Source organism: Elaeis guineensis, chromosome 16 (genome assembly GCF_000442705.2).
Source record: "Elaeis guineensis isolate ETL-2024a chromosome 16, EG11, whole genome shotgun sequence".
Classification (NCBI taxonomy): Eukaryota; Viridiplantae; Streptophyta; class Magnoliopsida; order Arecales; family Arecaceae; genus Elaeis; species Elaeis guineensis.
Window position 1 is genome coordinate 34,023,958 of NC_026008.2, and position 25,193 is coordinate 34,049,150.

Here is a 25,193-nt window from a genome sequence, read left to right on the forward strand (position 1 = left end):
ACTTGCACCCTAAAAAAATTGTGGCATTGAATCCAGGAAATGATAGTGCCGGAAGTCTCCTCCCAACCAAACTCTGGGAGCTCGGAACATTGTCATGAGATCATTATAAGTTAAGGTCTACCTTAATAAGCAATCATCAACATAAAAAATATGCGATAAAGAGGGGCTATTAGTTTACTCATTCTCAACAGAAAGTCCTTTGACATTAAATCAAAGAACATTCGACTCATTGACGAACAAGTATGGTGACAAAGGACAGCCCTAGCCAAATCCAAGCTATTAACAAGAACTTTATAAATTAGGACCGGATACGCATCCAATGACCCAATGTATCGATTATGAATAGTACACAAGATGAATAGACTCTTCGAACAAAATCTTACGATCATAGGCATTATTCATAAATCAGGATTAAATAGATGAAGAAGCCTTTTAGCATTATTCATAAAAATGGGCTGACTAGCTCCTCGACAATTCCATGGAACAACAATCATTAAGCTTGGGGGTTGCAGCTCCATTAACACATTCTCATCAGGCAGCAATTAAGAAGAGAAACTTTTTGATATGCAACTCTCTTCAGTTCATCAAACATCACCATGTAACATAGCATAGCTGTAGAAAATGGGCAACTCAGATTAAGCTAAACTTAACATCAAGTCAGGTTAGTCCTCCTCTAAACCCCCCACCCAGGTTCGATTTCAGGCTAGTCCACAGCCCAGCCCATTCAACTCAACTTTATTACACCGTGGCATCAGATTAGGCATCTCTTATTCGATTTAAACCACATATTCTCCTAGCGAGAGAGAGAGAGGGTCGCGATGATGGGGAGGGAAGAGGTTCGGTACGGGATAGTAGGGGTGGGGATGATGGGGAGGGAGCACATGGTGAACCTCTCCCACCTCCGCAGCGAAGGCGCCTCCCTCACGTGCGTCGCCGACCCCCACCCTCCCTCTCTCGACCTCGCCCTCGAGCTCGCCCGTTCCCTCCATTTGCCCCCTCTCACGGTATGGATACATAAACCTTTGTTCCTCTCTATCCATGTTATTCCCCTGAGTGGGAGAATTGGGAAAAGTTGTGCGAGTTATCCTGGAATTGCTTGCCCAGTGCATGTGATTTATTCCAGGAATACTTTGATGGATGACTGTTACGGCCTCCTTTTGATAAATCTTAACCACACTCCCCGATTTACTTTATACACCATTTGGTGGTTTCCCAATTTGGGACCTTACGGTGAGGGCATGTTCAGTAGGTGGAGTGTACTTATAATGGGATGCAAGGACTAGTTGTTCGATGATATCGTACTTCATTTTTGAATTAATATGGATATCTGAACTTAAAAGAAGATGATTTATGAGTTACAGTCTTGATCAAAGATAAAAGCTTTGCGAAGTGTTTGCAAGGATTATTTGAACCGCATGAATACTAACTTTTATATGAGCATTATCAGTTGGATGGTTGGGCCCAAAATCCTATAGGATTCGTGGCCCAAGCGTAAAAAATAATGGACTATAAGCAGGTCGGATCATTTGTTTATAAGTATCCAAAATCACTTTTTGAATGAGCTAGCCCACTTAAAATGATCTTAGATACTTATAAATATAGGTCTGACAACAAGTCATTTTTTCTCCGTATGGGATCTGAGTCAGCCCACTCAAAATGATCTTAGATATTTATGAATATAGGGCATGGCCTACTTATAATCTAATATTTTTTATGATCGGGCCACGAATCTTATAAGATTTTCGGCCCAACCATCCAAACAGGCCCTAGATTTTTCCTAAGCTGTATCCAACTCGTAAAAGAGTTTACCAAGTATTTGATCAAATTTGAGTCCCTACAATTTGGTTAGTTATTACTAGTGACAAGTTAAGCAAATTCTTTCATGCTTTTTCAAATGGACTACTACTACAATATTGTATCACAAGGAGTCCTTGTTCCATGGGTATGTATGTATATGTATATGTAAAGATATATAATATCATTTTTTAAGGGACGAAGATTATACGCAAACACACGCACGCACACACAGATATATGCATGTTATCATTGCTCATTCTTTGTATGTGTTCACCTATTATGTTGATGTCACACGTGAACTATAGAAACTCCTTCAACCCTCTAAATCCATCCTATCTGGAAAGTTGCTTCCCCTAGAGAGGCTGCATTCTCATCTTGAGGTGGGCAAAGATAGCAGGAGGTGCTCTCATGGACGTGGGCATATTGCAGCTCGATTTCTGGGTCTTCATGATCTTGTTTGGCCTCTCCTAAGATATTTCTGCATCCTTAAGAAGTTATGGGTCCCAAGCTTGTAGTTAATTTTCTAGACTTTCATGGATTAGCATGTCAAGAAGATGTTACCTTGTTTTTTTTTAAAGGAAAACTTGGTTCCATCAGTGCATGCCAAACTTCATGTTGCATGGCAAAACAAGTTAATTTTACGAGTGTGCTGCATAAGGCTATTCACTATACACGGTCATGCTTATGCCTGCCTGCCTTTAAAATTTTAAACTGGTAAGGAGAATTGGAGATGGTGAGTTTGGAGGTTATTCACAAGAACAAGTGGATCTTCTTGCTTCATGGTACATAAACATATGCTTTTTTGGGTTTTTTAAGAGCCTCATCATGGTTGAAGAGTTTTTCAGTTACGGCCTACAATTCTGTGAAGCAATTCTAACTTTAGTTACCTTGCAGCAATTCGTTATTAGACCATGTTGATGTGTTTGGTCCATGAGTTGTCAAAGTTTTCCCGTCATTGTTTAACTAGCATATATGGTAATTATTACATTTATAAGGGCCTTTTCAGGTTGTTGAGATGGATGGAAAATCATGGGGCGCTAATACGCCTATATTTATCTATGTTTTAGCACCTCCAGTCCCATATTCAATTATGTGATTTTGTCATAGTTTGATCTCTTGAACTTGATGGTTATTGCTATCGCCATGCAATTTTGTTATTCTGTGAAGCAAACTCCATAAGTGTAGATTGCTTTTTGAATCTAAGTAGTAAGTACATATATGCAGTCGGGTAAATTGTATTTGTGACTAAGTATGGGCTTATATTACAAAATAATAGAATTCCCCTTGTATGTATGGAGACATTCATACTCCTGAAAAAAGCCTCATATGCCACTTGAGAATTTGCTTTTAATAGTAGAATAGATTTTAAGGTCATGATATGCCAAGGGGAAGCTGTGATGCTGGAATTTTCCTTACAAGATTGTTATTTTCACTGTGCAATTTTTAATAATTTTAGAAACCAATAGACATTCTCAGGACACTGTGAGCTGCTGGACAGTGGACTTTGTGACGTGGTGGTTGTGTCATCCCCAAACATGACTCACTGTGAGATTCTCATGGATATAATTAGCCATCCCACACCTCATCACATACTTGTGGAAAAGCCACTTTGTACTACCATTCAGGACTGCAGAAAGGTCAGCTATAAATTTGGTCCATGAATCGCTTTCTTACATTATACACATAATGTTGGTAGCCATTTCTATGTTGTTTGTTGTTCATATTGCCTTAAATTTTCCACTGGTGTATATTTTAGCTTATAATATATTCAATTCAGGTATCTCTTTCTATGTTACTCCATAGGCCATTATTTACAACTGCTGCCTGATTGGTGTGTCTGTTTCACAAAGATATGGAGTAAACTAGTGGATTGAAGGATTCATCATGTTGTTCAGCATTAACTATGAGTCTTGAAGCCACTGAGCTTTATGAAATTTGTTTAAATCAACAAAAGCATAATTACAAAATAATATTTTTCATATAGTTCCTGCAACCTAATTCTGCACCATTTTTTTTGAAAGATATAAGGCCCGTTGTCTCATGGTTTTCATGAATTTTAGAAGTTTAAAAAAAATACTTGGAACACTATTAAGAAAATGTATATTGATATATTCGAAAAGCAATCTTCATCAGAAAAATAATACTGATTCTGAAAGACTTTGTAGAAGTAAAACTCCCCACCTACTCAAATATCTTCCTTCACAGGAAAACTTGTATGGTGTCTTACACGCTGTGCAACTTTATGTTGAGAGACTTTTTAAGTCTTGTACCATGTAATATAAATACTATAATCTGCGATAAACCTGGACATTAATTGAGGCTGTAGAAATGTTCATACCAGAAGTGTAAATATTCTAGTTTTGTAGTTTTATTGTGGAGGGAATGCTTTAAAAATATGCATCCAGCTCTTTGCAGTAGGGAAGTTTAATCCATAATACTGCATCCACTTTGGGATCTCTCAGAGAACTCACTTGGGCGCCTGCTTCCTAAGAGCTTCATTTTTTTCCTTTTTTTTTGGGGGGGGAGATCTTCTTCTCCTTGCACTGGCACCTTAACTTACCCCACATCTGCTCCTACTTCAGGTAATTGAGATCCAGCTTATGGTAAAATTTCTTTTAATGAAGAGATATCAGGAAAATGAATATCGTAGTGAGCTTGGTGAATGGTAAAAGAATACAAAGTGATGGATTCTTTTATATGTCATATGTAATCATATGCAATCCTATATTCGTATGTCACATGTTTTTTCAGTTTGTGTACACTATGCTTCAGGATGGAGATATTACATGTGATATGTCTCTGCATGTTTAGGTTAAAACCCTGAAACATGAAAATTATTCTTATATCCATAAAAAGACTATGCTAGGTTCAACATGTATACCATAATTAGTTTTGAAGGAGGACAAATTTATAGCCTTCTTAGACTACAAACTTTGTTGTAATCAGTTCACAATCGTCAAAGCATTACTGTCTTCACACCTGTTTCTCTGGTTCTTACCTCTCTGTTACTAATGCACATAAGGAGAAAAAGGGATTGGATAGATGATGGTGATAATCTGGCCTTGTAGCTTGGTGATACTTAATAGAGAAGAGGTTGTGTCTATGTCAGTTTGAGACTCCTAGAAGGATGTACCCTTACTGGTTAGAACTTAAATATAAAACATTGATCATAAAAAACACCTCATATTCTCTTTTTTATCGAGTCCACTGGAAAAAGAAGTTCTACAAAGTGCTCCTTTGTGCTTGAGGTTTTAGTCTTCCATTATAACTTTCTCCATAGATTGCCCACAAGATAATTTAATGACATGAACCAATGATATCTGCAAGATTAAACCGTGAGAAATCAATTTCATATATCATATATATAAACGTATACACTCATATATCCCAATATTTTATGTAAAACAATTAGGAACTTTTTGATCCAAAATGATTTTGCATCTGCTTATGAGAGGATAACATAGAAAGGAGTCATTGATGGCTTTCTCACTGGTAATCCTACTTCCACTTCAAAGGTAAACACTGGTTCTGCTCCATGAGTTGTACTTCAAGCATCACAGAGGTTTGCCCTAAAGTGAGTAGACTAGAACAAAAATAAATAGGAGTTTACTCAAGCTAAAAGACGAAACGTGAAACCACTCATGGAAAATCAGCACCTGTCTTGCAATAATGTTGCTTTGTGATATGGATTCTCAGTGTTGATCATCATTATTGTTAAATAATATGGCATTTACATGTAGGGACTGCATATTTTGTTTGCTTATATTTGTCCTTGTGTTCTATGAACAAGAAATTTTTTTGGCTTATCAACATAGGTCATAGATGCAGCTAAACAGAGGCCTGAGATACTGGTGCATGTTGGGCTGGAGTACAGGTATATGCCTCCTGTGGCTAAATTAATTGAAATAGTTAAAAGTGGAACACTTGGGCGAGTTAGGATGGTGGCAATCCGTGAACATCGATTTCCTTTTCTGGTTAAGGTATGATAAAGTTGTTTATATGTGCTAGAGTCTGTACTTAAGCTAATTCGAGAAGAGAAATGGTGTCTTTGCTACATCTTGTTTGCTTAAGAATCTAAATACTCTAACAGCTAGATTCATATAGGTCAACAACTGGAATCGGTTTAATGTTAATTCTGGGGGGACCCTGGTTGAGAAGTGCTGCCACTTTTTTGATTTAATGAGGCTGTTTGCAGCTGCAAATCCAGTTCGTGTGATGGCTTCTGGATCTATGGATGTCAACCATAAGGATGAAATTTATGATGGAAAGGTCAGCTTTGTTTTTAAATATTTTCCTGCGGTTGACTATTGTTCCAATAATTCCCTTAGTTTGACAAGTATTTGATTTATGTATATACAGAATTTTTTTTTTTTCCACTGAGTGAACATTTTGGAAAAGGGACCTCCTCTCTCTCTAGCTTTTCTAGAGAGAGAAGCTCTTGGAAAAGGGTGGTTTCTTTTGTGCCCGGGGAAGGGAACTAAGCCCATATAGAGTTGTTCCCTTTCGGCTGGCCAGATCTGACCATTCAAATATGGACCTTTCACTTATCTCCTTTTCTCTCATATCTCCTTTTTCTTGACCTCTCTTCTGTTTTACTTCGGTTTTCAACTGGGTTTAGTTTGGGTTTTAGCAATGGAGCGGGGTTGTGCTTGTGGAAGGAGCCACGCTTGACGTTGGTGTTGGCAATAATCAGCAGGAAGTGGGTGGCAGCGACACCAGCAGTGACGTAGGGGAAGGGGCAGATGATGACGCCTATCGTCTTGGTGTGGTGTTGTTTGGGGAGGGATTACATCACTATAAAATGCTTTTGTTGATCTCAAGAGGAATAGTAGTCGAAGTTGATGGCATGTATCTTTAACAATCCTGGGGCCGATGAGAGTTCTTAGGAATCTAATTCATTGAGGTTGCAGTCAGCACATGAGAGGCACATTTGGGAGTGCAGCTTGAGGATGTTTTAGGTTGGCTTATGTTGTTGCTGATGAGTGTTGTGCGACTTTTGTCGATGTTTCAGATTGGTGTTGGGCCTATCCGACTTGTTTTCCATGTTGGGCCTGGCTGTGTGGTTGTTCATTGTGTTGTAGCCTATTGTGGCATCTTAGTTTGGGTTCGGCCCATGCTATTGCCCTCCATGGCATGGTTGTTCTAGTTGAATTTTTGTTGTTAAGTGCCCATTTTATAGACTTCTACGGCGTCTGAGTTTTGGCTCGGCCCTTATTGTGCCCTCCTGTGGCTCAGGTGTCTGAGTCAGTGACATGTTTGTGGTGTTGTGCTGTCGTCTACTTTGTTGTTGCTCTTTATGGCTTTTTGATCCATCCAAACTAGATACTCAACCTGTAATTGAGATAGTGTTTGGTTGGTCTTCCTCTTTTCAGGTTTTGGGCTTGGTTCTTATGTTTCATTTTTACAAACGATAGAAGGCTTCATCCATTTTTCACAAAAAAAAAAAAATTGACATTTCTGTATGTTTATATACATTAGGATGTTTTTCATGATTTTCAAAACCGTCTCGAATCGGATGGTTCGGGGCATGCCGAACTGGACCGATAGAGAACTGGGACGGTTCTGACAGGAAAAATGGCACACGCCGGTGCTGGAGAAGAAAGAGAGGGAAACAGAGGAAGAGAGAGAGAGGAGGGGGAGAGGCCGTCGGAGGTTAGTGGTGGTCCTCTGTGGCTGTCGGAGGTGCGCGGAAGCCTCTGCGGCTCGGTTCGCTTGTTAGAGCTGCCGCAACGAGCAAGAAAGAGAGAGAGGGGGAGGCCATCGGAGACGAGCGGACGGGACGGCGGAGGGACCGTCGGAGGTCTCCAGGTGATCGTTGTGGCCACTGGACAGCAAAAGCGACGCGAGCGATGTTGCGGCTGCAGAACAGGGGCGACCACCCCTGTTCATGCATCGACTCTTTTTTAAAAAGAGAGATGAACAGTGAAGCCGGCACTTGGTTTGCCAGCTTTACTTTTTAAGAACTTAAAAAAAAATTTAAAAACAGTGAAATTAGCAATCAATTTGTTGGCTTCACTATTTCAATATTTTTTTATAAAAGCTCAGAAACAGTGAAGCCGGCAAATCCATTGCCAGCTTTATTCTTGTAGGGCTTTTTTAAAAAAGCTCCCTAAATAGAGGGCTTAAAAAAGCCTCCTGTTTCACGGCCGCGGAGCTAGAAGTGGCTTTTGTGCTGCCCGACGACCACGGCGGGCAGTCGAAGGCCCTCCAGCGGCTTGTCCGCCGGACCTCCCTCAATCCTGTTCTTCCCTCCTCTCTCTTCTCTCTTTTCTCCCGTGGACAACGTGGAGCCACGGTGACCACCGGGCTCTCTAAGGATCCGTGCAGCCCTCAGATGGCCACCGACGGCATCTCCGTCGCCTCAACCTCCTTCCCTCCCCTCCTCTCTCTTTCTCTTCCTCTCTTTCTTTCTTTTTTTCCTCTCCGGTTCGTCCCTTCATCGGTTTGCTCCGATCCGATACGGGGCCGTGCTGAACCGTGCCGTTGGCCGGCTAAAACGGCCACCGGTACCGGTATTCAAAATCTTGGTTTTCCTAATGAAAATATCATGAATTGTAAGCAAGGTCAACATAGTTTGTATGTATTTTGAACTCATAAGGCATGATCAGACATATGTGACGGTCACTACTAGTAATTGCTGCTAGTTTGGAGCAATTTTATCAATTTGGCCACTTAGAGTGCAACAAATTTGCATGTGTATTTGGAAGCTATTATTTTTAATAAAATGTAAGATTGATACAGAAGTAATGTTCCTTGGTATTTCCAAATAAATGAACCCAAAAAATGCAAATACAAAATTGAGATTAGGGTTTTCTAGTCCTGAGATCAAATCTGTACTTAGGCTTGGTGGAATCATTGTTTAAGAGTTTGCACCTGTTGTCTTTGACTTGCTAACTCATATTTTCTTAGGGTTTCACACTGATGATTCCTGGGAGTTCGATCACCACCTGGAATCAGAACCAAATTCCTTTTTTGTGATCATAGAGTTGGTATCCTTAGGTTTACAGAGTGAGCATCGTACTAGAAGAATCACCAAAGAATAATCTTAAAAATAATTCTTATTCATCAAATCATCAGCAAAAGCTGCAAAACTAAGGTGAAGGCCATAATCCTAGGGTTCAAAGGCTTATGCTACCCCTAGGACTAGGATTTCTGTTGGGGCATTAGGAATCCACATGACACTCCAAGTAAATTTAAATAATTTAAGTTGCGAATGGGCATGGAACCCGTGTGCTAGTCCTCTGCAGGTAGTAAAGTTGTCAAATATAATTGGATATGCTTGATATTTAACAGAATTCTTTTTCCTTTTTCATGCATGGAATTCTTTTGACTGCAGGAATAACTTCAAAGAATCTCGAAATGTAATTCTGAAGCGAAAGAAATTATCAGTTTAAAACTGAAGGCTTCTTATGTGCAGGATCTTAGTGGTTTACTGCCCATTCAGGACCACTCTTTGATATTCGCTATTTCATATAAATATGCCTGCTTCATAATGTAGTATGTTCGGCGGCCTTTTTTCTTCTGCTTCACAATCTAACATGTTCAAGATGATATTTCTTTATCCTGAAGAATCTTTATATATCACAATTCAATAGGTACCAGATATCATCGATAATGCATACGTGATTGTGGAATTTGATAATGGCTCTCGGGGCATGCTTGACCTTTGCATGTTTGCTGAAGGCAGTAAAAATGAGCAAGAAATTTCTGTTGTTGGTGACATTGGAAAGGTAATATTACTCAAATACTTTAAGATATTGATCTTGAATTTTTTTAAGAATCCTTGAGCACATGTTCTTATCGGCTGCCAATTCATGCACTGGTTGGGTGGTCTTAGTTTGATCACAGCATTTAGTTGATAAACCAGTTCCCTTTGTCCAGGCAGTGCATTTTTAATCCTCAATCTAATGATGTTGGATAATCCAGTTCCCCGTTTTTAATTTAATTTTATTTTTCTCTCCCACTATTTTTTTTTTCTTCTTGTTTCTCTCCTTTTCTGTCCATTTTATTTCTAATGGAATGTGTGCTGGTATTTCCTACCATTTTTCTCAAAAAAAAAAAAAAAGGATATGCATAAAATAGAGTGGAATTTGTACTATATATTGTTTCTACTGAGGAACAACTTAGAATTTGCTTTCAGGGTGAGGCCTTTGTTCCTGAGAGTGTTGTGCATGTTGGCATCAGAACAGCAGGGAGGGCTGGTGTCATGACAATAAAAGCAGAGGATGAACGAATCAAGTATGTATTTTCATTTATTATTATGTGGATAAATTATGCTTATGTTTTCCTTTTTTGATTTGTAATTTTTTTTTTTGAAGTGTGATAGTTTTTTTTTTCCTCGATAATTCTGCATGTTGAGACCTTAAAAGTTTGACTCTAAAGCAAGCAAACCATTAGAATAAGGCTTAATAGATGAGGTTTTGCCCCTCTCTGCATTGTGGTAGTCAAATGGTAGTCAAGTGGTATAATAGTGGATTTGATTGGTACCACTGCAGAATTAGGAAAAGTAAGAAACCAATACGGTATTGTTCTCCGTGATTCTGAGAGAAGCAGCGAATCGTTGTAACAGAGTAGTTCTCTTACTTTCATAATCTTGTGAGGGAGACTGAAATTTGAGACTTGTGTGTTAATGGCTTAAGACCTTCATCTACATCATGAGGATTCGCACAACACTAGGATTGATGCATTCAAGATGGAAGCTTACAGCCTCTACTCTAAAGAGGGTTCATATTGAGGGACACCTTGATGTGGTGGTTCTGCTATTGTCCTTTTTCTTTCTTTTTTCTTTCTATCTCTTATCGAATACATGAAAATTTCCAAAAATTAACAAAGTTCATCACTGTCAAGTTCAAGAGATATTATTCTATATGGCAAGAGCAGTTACGAATGGAGCAGATGTTGAAAGGAAGCAGGATTTGTTTGTGACACTAAGAAGTGCATATGATAGAGCAATTAGAGAGGTAGTTTGGCAGGCATTAAAGAAGAAGGTATTTTGAAATCATTAGAGGTATATTTTGGGGTGTCAACAAACACTAGGAGTAATTTTGGTGAGACTAGTAAATTTTCATTATGTTTAGCAAGGACTGAGAGGAGTCCATATTTCTTCACACTAAGCATAGGTGTTGCTTACAAAGATGTGGATGTTAGTTTTAGATGATAGAGTGTTGATTGATGAGAGGAGGCTTATTTATTTCTCAAATTTATGATGTCAAACCATGGTAAGATAGTAAGCCAAGGCCATGACATGATATCTTATGTGGAGCTTCATGAGCTATCATGTTTACTAAGAAAATGAAAAAAATAAAAGAGGGGGATGGGGGCCTGGAATTAGTTGTTAAGAGGGCAGAGCTATGTAGATCAATTGACCAAGAGATCCTGGCTAAATTTGTTATAATCAAAAGGACTTGGTATATAATTAGTGACATGTTTCCATGGTATAATTTTTTGGCCTGTCCATGAGGCCGCCTCATGATTTGTGATGGGTTATGGTAAAGACTATCTGGTAACCAGAAAAAATGATGGATGGGCTGTCAAACCTTCATAATTCTTTTTGATATACTAGGTTACCATACAATAGTGCAAGATAAGGACTGGTCAAATGTTGCAACTGTAAACAAGGAAGTAGGGATTAGTAAACAACTCTGATGCAAATTGACAAAAGTCTAGGAGATCAGCTGAATGGTTATGATATCAAGTCATGTTAGATGAGATTTCAAGCAGATTTGGATTTGTATCATATGCAAGATCTTCATGTAGATGGCTGAGAATATCTTAACATATAAAAAAGAACCAGTGGCATTGGTTGTTGCTTTTAAAGTTCTTCCCTGTAGGATGGTGTAGATGTCAAACTTTTCTGCAATGAGTTGTTAGAGCCAGTAACAATAACAGTAGTTGCACGGTGGCTGTGGAGGTTATATTGATATTGATAGAACACTCATTTGCAATATAAAATTATCTGTGAACCAGGATCTCGTTCTGCAACAACCTGCCATTCTCATATCCTAACATGACTTTGATTTTGAATGGCTTAATGTGGTCGATTTATTCTTATTTTTTCTTCTCTCCTTTTTTTTTAAAAAAAATTTGAAAAAAAAGCCTCCTATGATTTGAATAGTTTGTGCTCTCCAGGTATGATGGACTGCATCATGGATCAAGCTATTTAGAACACTTGAACTTCCTGTCTGCAGTCAAAGCTCAAGGTGGTGGTGCCCCTGCTGTTGACCTGCATGATGGGTTGCTCTCCGTTGCCATTGGTGTTGCAGGTCAACTTTCAATTGAGAAAGGCCGTTTTGTTACCATTGAAGAGGTCTTGTCAAACTAGTTAATATTCAAAATCTGTCTTTAGCTACGCCTCTGTAGAGAACAGTTGCCCCAGATGATGCTTCCATGTATTTTGTTCTTGAGGGTAGTCTGGTTATGCTTGTTCTTCCACTCTATGACATATGAATGTGTCTGTCCTTTCCAGAATCCAGTTCATCACATCAACCGAGCATATCAACTAGTGGATATTTTTCATCACCTGGTTTTCTTTCATTGTATCAGGAAATCAGTGCATGTAATTAAAACATCAATTCTTATTGCTACAAGTATTATATCCATGCAAAAGTTTACTTTTTAAGCTTTATAGCGAAGGAATATGGTATATATTCCCTGGGATTTGGTGTGGAAAGGCTGTAAATGCTGAGGCTGGAGTCCCTGCCAGAAAGTTGCATGTTTCAATGCTTCAACAGGGTTTTTATATGGCATAAAACAACCAGAGTATAATATGGAGAGCAGAGGAAGGAGATGAAAGTGGCTGAATATGCATCCTAGGATGCTCAAGGATCTAGAGGAGTGTTATTAGATGTTAAACTCTTGCAGAGCTCAGTGTTGGGCATACTTTGGTAGTAAATGTAAATATTAAATTTATCATAGGATCATTTGCTCGCAGAATTATGATAGAACTACAGAGGGCTCCAACTCATTTGTTGATAATATGATGGCAGCGCAGCAGACCCTTCCAGATTGTAGAATGATAAAATACGTCTCCCAAGATGCAAGTTAGATATATCTTCTAATTCTAGATAATAGATATCCTATGTGGTACATGCAACAGATGATCCTAAGGGCACCCACAATCAGACTGGTGCTGGGATTGTTAAATATTGTCAGCCATTTCGAGTTTTAATTATCCCAAATTTGAAATCCATACAGATTGGTGATGTAAAAAGACATTTGGATATTGTGAAATTTCCAGACCCAGACTATGGTTGTTTTCTTCCCAAGAACAAGCAACATCTTGTAAAGCACCAAATCATCATCACAAATTCTACAATCTCAGAATGAAGAGGGGTCAATCTACAAAAATGATACTGATACAAACCACCTTCAAATCCGTCAGAAAACCTGGAGTCTGAACATTTCAGCAAAAAACTACAATCTTAGAGTCTGGTTCCTCTTCCAAGTTGCTCTGCCAGATGGCCTGGCCTTGTGATGCACATGACCTTTCCCTCAGAGACCTCTGTACTTCTTGCCGGCCGAAGTAAGACCATGAAGCTCGCGGTGCTTGTGAACACTCTTGCAGATCCAATTGATCCTGGGGTCATTGCAAATTGCATTATGAGCAGCATCAACTTGGATGTCTTCGAAAATATTTGTAGGTTGAATCCTGCAGGATATACGTATGGCAAACATGAGGTTCAGGCTTAGCATAACAAATGCACAAGCATAGGAAAAGAAGTCATAGAAGGATAGCAAAATAAAAGTCTGAGTCCATCAATGGTGTAAAAATATTGTTACTGAGGTCCCTTTTCCTTCTAACCTCGTTGACCCAGTATGAGTGCAGAACCCTCAGACCTCCCAACTTCCATCCTCCTCTCTCCTCAGCTACAGACCTCTTGTTTCTTTGGAACTTAGGCTTCCCATAAACAATACCTTTGGGAACAAGCCTCTTTCGGCCTCCTCATCTCACACGAACATGATAGATTACATATCCCTGTATTAAAGGATAAATGCATGATTCAAAAAAAGAAAGTAGCTTGAAACCTCAGATATATTTAAGGCTGAATCCTGTAGGAACGGATGTAATAAAGAAAGGCAAGAAAGAGAGGAAGGAACAAATTCATCTTACAGACATGAATCTGAGGAAACAACAAATTTTAATGTTGGCTCCTTAACAAACTTGCCAAAAGTTTTTTATGATAAAAAGAGTGCAAAGAGGGGGCAGGAAGGGGTGAATGTTGGTTCAACTTTGTCTGATGAAGCAGCAAACACAAAGTGATGCATTTTTTGGTGCAAAAAGAACCATCAGTTAAGTAAATCTTCAAGACAGCTTAGATTGTCATAAACTTAAATCATATAAGACCATTCTGTGATCTAACTTTATAAGCTCCATGATCAACCTTCATGAAGGTAATTAAAAGTTGAACCAATTACGTCCTTAGTTGCAGTTTACCTATCAGTTCACATGTGTGCAACAGGAGGATTAACTCCATAAAGATGAAGCCTGAATCATTGCACATATCTCTGATTAACAATTTGATCAAAATTTAGAATAACATGCAGCACTTCATACCATATCTGCTGATAAAAGAATCACGTTTTTCTTCTGCATAATAGCCTATCAAAATAAACAAAAAATTGCTCCAAATGTCACATAATAAACAGGGTAAAAAACCAACCTAAACAATCTAGTTTCTATAGATTCACTAATCAAATTGATGTATTGTGTTTGCAAGATCAGTTAGCTGATATTAAAACATTATCACCTATTCCCTTGTTATGCAAAGCAAATGTTGAAGTGGTTCAAATTTCAATGGCCAGTAATAAACCTGAATATAATATACCTTAGGAATCAGAATCACCTTAGAACATCATCAGCTGGTTGATATAAAAACATTATCACCTATTCCGTTATTATGCAAGACAAATGTTGAGGTGGTTTGGTAGCATGTAATAGTCCTGAAGATAATAGACCTTAGGAATCAGGATCACCTGAGAACATTATCACCTTTCTTCTTGACGCAGTTATAATAGTTACCAGGTTCATCCTATGGCACAGCTACTCAAACAGGAACTCACAATGGTCCTAACCAAATCAGAACTAGAATAAATTCGTAGTGATAAAAGACTTAAATAACAATCAATATTAAGGGAAAAAGAGCCAGATATGATCCAACATGAATAAAAATAAGAAGAAAAAAAGCTATGGAATCCAAAAGAAGAAGAAGCCCGGCTGGCCTTGTAGCCAAGGCGCCGAGCTTTGTTGGGGCGGGTGGGGCGCGTGACGTGGACGATGGAGGGGAGCTGACGATACTCCCAGCATCGAACCCTCTGCAAGAATCGCATCACGTCCGACGGCGAACGTTTACCGCGGACCGGGAAATATTGGATTTTGACGGAGCCATCGAGTGAACATTCATTAGATGCGAAGCAAAAAGGAGTATCAGGAGTAGAAGAGTGAAGGCTGACCCATTATTCGCGGAAGGATGCCTTCCCCCGGCCTACTAGAGGATAACAAGTTCTTATCCGCCATAGATGGAAGCAAGCTTTATTTATAGGAATTCAAGGGTTTTAGATTGAAGATATCTGTGCCGTTCGATTTCTTGATGGGTGTGATCCACACCGTTAATTCTTCCTACCTGCTAGGGTTCTCAAAATGGGTTCCTACGTGGGAAACCTGGAGACATTACATGTTTATATGCACCAAAATTTGAATTAGAAAAAAAAAATTGTTTTCATCTACATAGAGTTAATAATGTTGGATTGGGAGTATTCGGGGTTCACAAGGAGATGGAAGAGAAGAATAAAGAATGAACTCTGTTTGATAAAATTTTTTGAAAGATAAAGGAGGGTAGAGGAGAGTTCTCTTAATTCCTCCGTACTCCTCACTAAATTTTGTATACTTCCGATTTGAGATGGTGTAACGGAAGAAAAAGTTCACGCTTAAGTTTCACTTTCCTAATTTATTCTTAATAAAACTTTAACCTTCCATCCAAACAAGGGTATATTTATCAAAATATACATCAAATCCAAACAAGAGTAAGATATATATCATTCTATACCCTTCCTCTCCCTTTCTAAATAAGGGTTAATTAATTCTCCTTCCCTCCCCTCCATTACCCTCTCCTCTCCTCTCCTTATAAACTCTCATGTACCCCCAAGTCAAATAGATCGTAAATTGCCATAGTTTGATGCAACCAATATTTTCTAAAACCCTCTTATGGCTATACAAAGTTAACAATCATCATTGCTCAAAAGCCAATTAGAAAAAAAAAAAAAAAAGTGGGAGGATTGGGCAGAGGCGATCATCTCATGAGGTCTATATACGATTATTATATAATGATTGGGGCTGCCATTCAAAGCTAGTCAATAATGTATAATTTTTTTCCAACTTTAACAAGCATTTACAAACTCTACGTCAAGGGAGCAACATATTAATGTCTATCTCCCGAGGATCTAGCTTTATAACTTGATGTTTAAGACATTAATGATAAGATAGCTCACCTTGCATTTACTTCTTATGGTGATAATATCTGATTGGATGTGATGTAGCTTGTCCACAATAAATTGTACAATATATATAGTGATTAAAATCTATTCTTTTTTCTATGTGAGCTAAGGGCATATTTGGTTAGTGATTAAAATCGGAATGGAAATTGAAATTGACCATATCATGTTCGATCAAAATTGAAATTAAAATTGAAATAAAATTTAAATAGTAGAGAAGAATAGGGATTAGATTTTGAAAGATTGAGATATTCTTATTTCTGTCTCAAATCAAAATGAGAATGAAATTTCCCCAATGTCTACCGGGCAAATTGATGCATCAATCAGTTAACATATGGGCCGCATTGGAATGATTCCATAATTAGCAATTCATATTTTGATATGAACTAAGAATTAGCTTGCAAGTCTATAATAGCAACTAATCAATATAACTGTAATTATTTGTTATTGGGTTCTAGCTAGGCCAGGCCAGGCCATGCCTTCTGAATTTGGTCTAGAACACGAATCTAACTTTTGGCTGAGAAAAGAGGATCGACGCGCCCCTCAAAGCTTGTTTGAGTACACGGGCTTTTATGTTGATACTAGATACTAAAGAGGCCACACTGTGTAGTATATTCTCCTCCAACAAATCAGCAGAAAGATGCCTCCCACTCACAAACCCCATCCAAAACCATATCAAGATAAATTGGAGTGACGCAGCGGAAGGGACGAGACGAGAAGGCCGTCCGGAATGGGCGGAGGCAGCGTGCTCCGTTCCACGGGCCGCGCCGTCGGGGTGGGCGCCGCAAAGGACGTGCTCTCGGCCACGGCCGGCGCCGCAAGCCACGCAAAGCCCGGGCGCATCCTCCCCATCTCCTCCGCCTCCTCCTCCTCCTCTCCTCCTCCCTCCGTCGCCGCCTCCTCGTCGGCGGCGAGCTGGCACTCTCACCCTCGGGAGCTGGCCTTCTCTGGGGACTTTCTCTTCGGGCCGGCTCCATCCAGGGAGGAGGCCGAGGCGGCCGTCTCTGCTCTCAATCAGTAGATTCTTCTTCTCTTTGTTTCCCGCCTTCACGCTTTATTTGTGTATGTAGATAGTTCATTTTTGATGCTCGAATTCTGTTATCTGTGACTGCGTTTTATGATCACTTGGGTGAATTTTTACTGTTAATTGGTGCCGTTGTAACTGTGTCTGTCCCGATGATTATATACTACAATTTTTATCATAGTTACAAAAAAAAACTCTTAAATTATTCTCAGCTTTCCTCTTGGCTGCATGATTCTCTGAAGCATCTCTGAAAAGAAGCCAACCTACAACTGTTCATTTATCCATGAATTGTATGATTTATTCACGAGTTAACAGACTTTATGTGTTACAAACTATTGATATCATAAAGTGTTGCTAGACGGTGATGTTTTTTTGCTATCGTTTATTATTCTTGTCTCTCCTATACTCTCCTATATTTATTTTCAAGTAAATAAATATGCAAATATTTTAAGGAACTCCGTTGTTTTAATTTTATTATTTTATGTCCAGGTTTGGTTTTCTGAACTCTTTCCCAACTTTTGACAAAACTTGCTAGCTCTTTTCTGAATTCTGAATCATTATGTCGCACGAAATTGCTCCTGAATACAATCTCTTGTGACCTATGATTTTTATACCAATCACCACTTACAAAATGTTTTGCAAATGTATATGGTGAGGCTTGATATGATGGTTTTATAGCCTAAACAAGGTGTGGTAACTACATAAGGTTGATTAGCCCCAAGTTACTAGGTGAAAATTTGGAAAATGTCTTCTGCATATAGCTAAACTTTAAGAGCATCTTGCTGCATTTCTTTACAGAGCTGACTCATCAAAGCTACTTACACATGACGGTTAAACTGAAATGAATTGGATATCAAAGTACTTGGTTTGATTTCTTTATCTGATTAATGATTGGGCTGTTATGCGAATAGACTGTCAGTGGCACAACCGCAACATGGTTACAAAGTGTGCTAGTTGTAGAAAGCATGCTTTTGTCATTATGGTAAGTTGATGAAGATTGTCATTTTAGTTACCATACCTCCTTTCATTTACATTTTCTTTGTGCCTGTATTTTTTTTCCTTTCATGCAAGGTATGTAGAACCGGATGTGGACCCTATGCCCGCTGGCCGGTAGTATAGTTCAGTGCGTCCCTGTATCGGACCGTATCAAGCCCAAATCGACACGGCAAAGAAAGCTAAAGAGAGGGAGAACTTGAGTGGAAGAGAGAGAGAGAGGGGGGGGGAGAGGGAGAGAAGGAAAGGAGGACCGACGGTGGCCACCAGAGGGCCGTGGAGGCCCTTAGATGATCGAACCATGGAGGAAGAGAGAGAGAAACGGAAGGAGGGATGATCACCTTGTTTCAAATCGAGCAATTTTTTTACTCGGTTCATAATGAAGTCAGCAACCTTCTCCGCCATTTCTGTCTCCTTTTCTCTCGCTATCTATCTATTTATTTTTGTCTATTTGGACTCTAGCGGAGCTCTGGGGGCCTTGGTGGGCCATCAGCGGCCACTGCCAATTTTTTCATCTCCTTCTCTCCCCCCTTTCTCTCTCTTTTTCTCTTTCCTTCTCCATCCTATTTTCATCGGTGTTCCAAATTGAGCATCTGTTAGGCCGCCAATAAGGTTCAGCATGCCTTGAACCACCTGGTTCGGCGAATCTAATATCATGTGATACTCATATTTAGGTGAATCTAATTGAGCACGTTTTAAGTCTAGTTGCAGTTAGAGTTTGTGATTCTTGGTTGGTGCCTTGATGGTTAATTCCCTCGAGTTTCTTTACTCTTGGGCATTGAACTCTTTAGTTATCTTTATGTCTTACGTATAGAGTCCAATCTAAAGGTACTTAACATGTGTGCTAAAAACTAAGCATATGTCCTAATTTAACAATTTATTCAGGTAATTACATGCAGTAAATGGGCAAGTTTTAACAGATAATGATAACTGCCATTTATAAACATGCATTAAATGTGCAAATGGATGAGGGCTGTATCTGAGAAGTCATTAAGATGGAGGAGTGCCATCTACTCTGTATCTTACCACTTCTTACTAAGATAGAATTAAACTACAGAATGATTCAGTCATTTTTCTGGAAAATAAACAGCAGATCTCACTATGGCTCATCACATACATGGTTTGTTTCAAATGAGAATAGAACGGGATAATTTTCTCTACATATTTGGTCATTTGTTTGAAGATTTCTTATGCTAGCGTAACTACCTCATACTGATCCATAACTCATTACCTATCAAAAATATTTGTATGCTGTTGACTTCAATTGTTCTACAATTGTTATATCTGTCGAATAATTTATTTCTTGTAGGTTATTTGTTCAAGCTACACATTGCCATACTTTTGGAGATGGAATTTGTTCTTGCCTGGAGGATGCTGTTGATGAAATGCCTATGGCATCTGATATAATGCAGAAAGATTGTTCAGCTGAACCAGAATTAGAGAGGATTGAGCAAGCGCCACATCTTCATATGGAGCATGCACTGCAGTTTAATAGCATAGAAGCTTTTAAATCTCAAGGAAGAGAAAAAATTATCAATGCAATTAACCTATTGCATTCAAATCCATCTGTTCAGGTGACACTAGGACTTCACCTTCTGTCAAACTGTTCTGCTATTTTCATTTTATTTTCTCTCTTTATTAGAGTGTTTGGATGTTGTTTTTTGCCATTCATGCTTGCCTTCCCTTTTCTTTAGCCTGCAGAATATAGTTATATATTTATGTTAGAGCTTAATTCTTTATAATATCTCATCTATAGTCACAGCTTCAATTAAATTACATCATCCGAAAAATATCAATATATCAAACGTAATGTAGTTCTTTATAAAGTTAGAATGAAATCATTTATTTGTATAGTTTTTGCTCTTTTACATCGTTCTATGCCAAGCTACGATATATTATCATGATTCTATACAAAATATGGTTATTAGTGTCTTGTGTATTACTCAATATTATAACTGCTGCAAATGGTGAATTAAATTTGCCAAGCTTACCCTGAAGCATGAGTGAAGATTTTGTCTAGGATAACTCTTTCTTTTTTATTTACTTCTTGAGTTATGTAGTTATATGCATGAATTGGTTTCATTCTCTGGTTTCTGTTTCTGTACAGAGGATGGTTGTTTCTTTGTCATCTGATAAAGCTGTGTGGGATGCAGTTGTGAGAAATAGGGCTGTACAAGAACTCAAGAAATCATTCTCAGCAGGTTTGTGGAAGCACTTTCTTATTAGCTAGTTTAGTCTATTTGCTACATCATGCTGCATAGCAATGATCTTCTATGCTAACATTTCTTCATTTCTACTTTCCATAACACAAAAGCAAAGGTCATGTGTTTTTTTTTGGAATTTTTCTATGTTTAAATAAAATGGCATTTGTCAAGAACACCTATTGAGTTTAATTTATCATGAGTTCCATAAAGTCATTATCATGACGTCAAAGAACTAAATCATGTTTGTTCTTTGACTAATTCATTTCTCAACTTTATTCTTAACTTACATTCCAGTACTAGGTTTCCTGCTCAGTGGGAACAACTATTTGCCAAGCACTACACCACTTTCTTCGCAGTATCTCCCTTTGAGTAATAGCTGCTTTCTGAGAGAATTCTTATGCATCATCATGGCCAATTCAGTTTTTACATGTTGAGATAGGTGAACGAGTCAATGTTTGTCTTGAAAGAAGTTAAAGAAACAGCCTAATTAAATGGAGAGAAGTGAATGCCTTATTTAATATAGCAGACCTGGACTCTGCAGGCATCACCCATTAGATAGAATCAAAACTGCAACAAAGTCAATATAGATTGTGAGATGCCTTCTCCACTATCCTTAATTCATATTTCACTAAAATCTATTTCTGGAGTTTTATGGTCTGTGATATGTAGTTTTCAATCAGTTCTCTTTGAGGTTCAAATGCGACATGTGCACATATACCTAGTGGCATTATAATTTACACTCTCTAAACTGAATCATCAACATCTGGTACAAGGCCATAAGCAGAAAATATCCTGTCAACTTCTGGGATGAATCAATCAGTGTTATTCTTTCTTGCCATGGGTTCTCTTGGAATGCTTTGAAGGCAAAGGCCCACGTACTGTAACATGGGCTTAACCAGGTGGCAATGGTTAGCAGAAAGAGATCCTAGGAAAAGGGTTTAACAAAATTCTGAGGGTGAGGAAGGAGAACAGGAGGTTGCAAGGGACCTAGCTAAACCTAATGGGAATGGAACTCGATCAAAGATCAGTTCTTCATTTATTAATGATAACATGACATATTTGGACTCCCATATTCACAGTTACAGGATTATTAAGTGAATTTACAAATGTAATATAACCTAATGAAATGCTACATATTTAGTTAACTTGCAATTTCACACCTAGAAAATCTAGTTAATTACATAGGAAGGAAAATCATAGTCATTTTAATTGGGGAGTTGGGATTGGGATGCGTCTTTCTTTTGAAGCCTAGTACTGCTTTGACAAAGCAGTTCCTGTGCTCAGATAGTAGCATTACACAATTAACTAGTTGACATAAAATTGTGCATTAATGTTGATCTCCAAAGCTATGATCTTGATTATATTGTAGGTTGTCATTTTACCATGTTTCATGATATGCTCGTGGGAGTTGGTTCTTCTCTGGTTTAAGTGTTCCATCAGATGCATATCTGGTGCAGTATGCAAGGAAGCATTCTGCACTGGTGTCATGTAATAAATTTGAAATTTAAGATTCAAACCTATTGCATTACACAGTTGATTTTGTAGCCTGGTGAATTATGATATTCTTCTCTTTCAAAGAGCTGTCAGAGAGCTTTCAAAGACTCAATTTTTCTTCAACACTGTTGCTACGTTGCATGATAGAGGTATATGGCACTTAATTTTAGTAAGTGCAGCACAAATGTGCTGGCCGCCTTCTTGTTAGTCTTGTATATATATATATACACAGCAAAATTTTAAACAAGTGTTTTGATATGCAGTTGGAAGCACTGAACAGCAGAGCTCTAGTGGAGGACCTGATATTACTACCAGAATTCTCAGGTGGATCTTGGAGAATACCATGACCAAGATAATGGAATTCATTGACAAGATCACAAAGCTGGTGAATGAGCTCTTTCACCCAGGAGAAAGAGAAAAGGATATGGAAGTTTTTGACGATTTGCTCAGATCCTCGTTTATGCTATCTGTCATGGTCCTAATTGTTGTTGTCGTGACGCGAATCCAGAGAGCCTGATTATCCATTGAGATGATGCTTGAACTCTGTACATATGTTTATAAGAATGTATCAGAAGCCTCTCTGTGTGTGAATTACTTTTGTAGCCTTCAAAACAACCAGTGTTCTTGTTCAAGCCCGAAATTTAAAAAAAAAAAAAATACGTATTTTGTTGAGGGTGTCAACCAATGCAGTTGGTAGTCTTCTGGGGTTGGTATCAAAAATATCATCCTGATTTCGGCTGGTATTTATTCCATCCTAGTCGTATGTATATATATAGATTTAGACTTTGAAAGTCCAAACTGTTCTCAACTTGTAATAGATTCATAAAAGGCACTCGATTAACATCAGAAAAGAAATTGTCCAAGTTTTGTATAATGGTGATTTCTTTTGGAAGAACTAGTAAAATCACCAAATTTTATTTCATGATATTTACTTATTATTTATTTCAGTTGGGTGGAAAAACATTTTTAAGTTAACAATTGTGATGGGAAATATGTGGCTCATATTAGACCATTTACTGGAGAATTTTATCTAAATAATATTAATTTATAAATTAATTATCAAAATAATATTTTGGTCAAAGTATTTATGAAAATACTGTCCAAAATAAAGTTGCTATATCATAGAGCGATTTTTTATGCCAACTCAGTAAATTTCACGTCATGGGGAAAGTTGAATCAGCAACTAAGAGTCGTTCGATCATAGGGCGACTCAATAAGTCGCCTTATGGTAGAGCGACTAGATGAGTGCCCTATGATAGGGCGACTCACTAAACCGCTATATTCCACGACCTTCTTCTCCGATTGTCTTTTTCGTGTTGTCTGTCATCGTGATCGAGACGTCACCTTTTCTTTCCTTCTCTATCTCTAGGGTTCCATTTTGGGCTTCTATCAATCTCCCTTAGCTTTTCTCTCTCTCTCTCTCTCTCATGCCCCTTCTATCTCCCATCTACCGGCGCCCTCTTTTAGCTCGCTGGTGCCCTCCCTCAGCTCCTCTCCATTGAAGGAAGACAAAAGAAAAATCAATGAATCAAAGGCCGAAAAAAAATTGTTTGGCAAGACTTTACCCACATAGATTGACCCTCTATTTTATTCTTTTCGTTTCTTATTCTTTTTATTTCATCCTCTTTTTCGGAGATACATACGGAAGGAGAGCACTTGAAGGAGATCGGAGGGGTTTATTAGGTTCAGGTTTGGGTTTCCTGTTAAGGGATTTCATGCTCATTCCCTTGTAACCGGGTGTTCATCTGAGTTTGTATATACAATGTAAATTATCCATGCTATCTATGGGTTAGGATCAACTAAGTTTGATCCTTTTTCTTTTTTATCAGCAAGAGGGTGTGGAGCTATTGTGCCATGAGAACCGCATTGTTTTTTCTAAAATCAGGTTAGAAATGAGTTCGGGCCTGTGCTTAATTTTTTTTAAAATCATCGGGCCTAAGTCCGACCCGAAGCCCGAAAAGAATTTTCGGACTGGGTTTGGGTAGGGGTAGGACCTGACCCAGCTTGGTCCAATTCTAGCCCTAACTATGATGAAGATTTTGGATTGCTGATTTACAATTAATGATCCTTATTAGAATAGATATTGCATCTTTTGAGTCTCTTTTTGCTCTTGCTTTGCTCTGCTTTATATTCTTTTTTTCCTACTCAGTCATTTGTTTTTAAAAATTTTGTATTGTATAGAACTATAGACTCATCTTTTGATTAATATATATATTTTATGATGTTCGTATATTTATATATTTTTATACGGATAAAAGAATTATGTACATTGATCAATTAACTGTCTAGTTTGGATAATTTAAGAATTACAATTAATTCTATAGGTAATTACAGTAATCAAATGGTATGTTGAGGGTTCAAAAAAAATTTTGGACAGTATTTTTTTTAGTTCTTCTCATACATCTTCTGCCATGTGGGGAGAATTAAAAAAAATATTGCCAAAATTTTTTTCGACCCCTATTGTGTATCGTTTGATTACTATAATTGACCTATAGAATTAATGCAATTTCTGAATGGGATAGGACCTTCTATATCTATTAGTTGATATAGGATGTATTTATTATGTAAGTTATTTTAAATATTAAGTACTTCCTCCTAGTAAATATATGTTTATATGTTCATGTAGTTACTTCTCATAATAATTTTCAGCAAAATAGATCCAAGTCTTGTCACTGTTATGTTCCATTAAGACGGGAGGATCAGTCGTAACGCTAACGATGCATATTATGATGGTGGAAGGATCTGAATGATCATGGTGGACCGTAACATAACATACCAAGAACTTATGCGAATTTGCTATGCTGTCACTGGATGGAACCCTAATCACTGTGGAGTTTTTCTAGTATGTAAATTTTTGATTCATACTGCTGGATAATATTTAATTATACCTATTGAAGATGATCAGAACACGAACACTGTCTTGGGTATTCTATCACAGGAGAGTTTTTTAGTGGTTGAGATTTTCATTGAGCCAGTAGCGGTAGGAGTTTCGGATGGTGGTAAACAGCATGTGAGTGTATCTCAGGTTGTATCTACTCCACTTGCACAGTCAAAGATGGGGGGATCTCAATCTAATGTAGCTCCAATGATCGATGAAGTTCGGTATGAGTATGGAGGTATCCCTGTATATTCCGTTGGTGGACCAGCAGCATCCGTAACAGATAGTCAATACATGGTAGGGACAGAGTCTGTAT

General features: G+C 38.2%; 2 protein-coding genes and 1 long non-coding RNA gene across 6 annotated transcripts; 2 read left to right on the plus strand and 1 right to left on the minus strand.

Annotated features, from left to right (window-relative positions):
- The first annotated feature begins 789 nt into the window (after positions 1 to 789).
- Positions 790 to 12,415, plus strand: LOC105059455 (uncharacterized). 2 transcript variants are annotated; one of them, XM_029260322.2, is made up of 7 exons: positions 790 to 1,004; positions 3,264 to 3,434; positions 5,613 to 5,777; positions 5,902 to 6,066; positions 9,393 to 9,527; positions 9,938 to 10,035; positions 11,912 to 12,415. In XM_029260322.2, exons 1-7 carry the CDS (start codon positions 819 to 821, stop codon positions 11,958 to 11,960), a joined length of 969 nt encoding a protein of 322 aa, XP_029116155.1. In that variant the 5' UTR covers positions 790 to 818; the 3' UTR covers positions 11,961 to 12,415. The 2 variants fall into 2 exon arrangements, with proteins under 2 accessions (XP_029116155.1, XP_010941052.1); XM_010942750.3 differs by having other exon boundaries at positions 792 to 1,004; positions 11,926 to 12,415.
- A 580-nt stretch (positions 12,416 to 12,995) lies between these two features.
- Positions 12,996 to 15,429, minus strand: LOC105059456 (uncharacterized). 2 transcript variants are annotated; one of them, XR_834285.4, is made up of 3 exons: positions 14,770 to 15,305; positions 13,598 to 13,771; positions 12,996 to 13,444 (listed from the first exon to the last, which is right to left on the minus strand). It is a non-coding gene; the product is annotated as an uncharacterized lncRNA (long non-coding RNA). The 2 variants fall into 2 exon arrangements; XR_002166204.3 differs by having other exon boundaries at positions 13,598 to 15,429.
- A 1,475-nt stretch (positions 15,430 to 16,904) lies between these two features.
- Positions 16,905 to 22,593, plus strand: LOC105059457 (uncharacterized). Of its 2 annotated transcripts, XM_010942752.3 has the most exons (5): positions 16,905 to 17,301; positions 19,611 to 19,875; positions 20,409 to 20,502; positions 22,084 to 22,148; positions 22,263 to 22,593. In XM_010942752.3, exons 1-5 carry the CDS (start codon positions 17,015 to 17,017, stop codon positions 22,344 to 22,346), a joined length of 795 nt encoding a protein of 264 aa, XP_010941054.1. In that variant the 5' UTR covers positions 16,905 to 17,014; the 3' UTR covers positions 22,347 to 22,593. The 2 variants fall into 2 exon arrangements, with proteins under 2 accessions (XP_010941054.1, XP_010941053.1); XM_010942751.4 differs by lacking the exon at positions 22,084 to 22,148 and having other exon boundaries at positions 16,906 to 17,301.
- Positions 22,594 to 25,193: the final 2,600 nt, after the last annotated feature.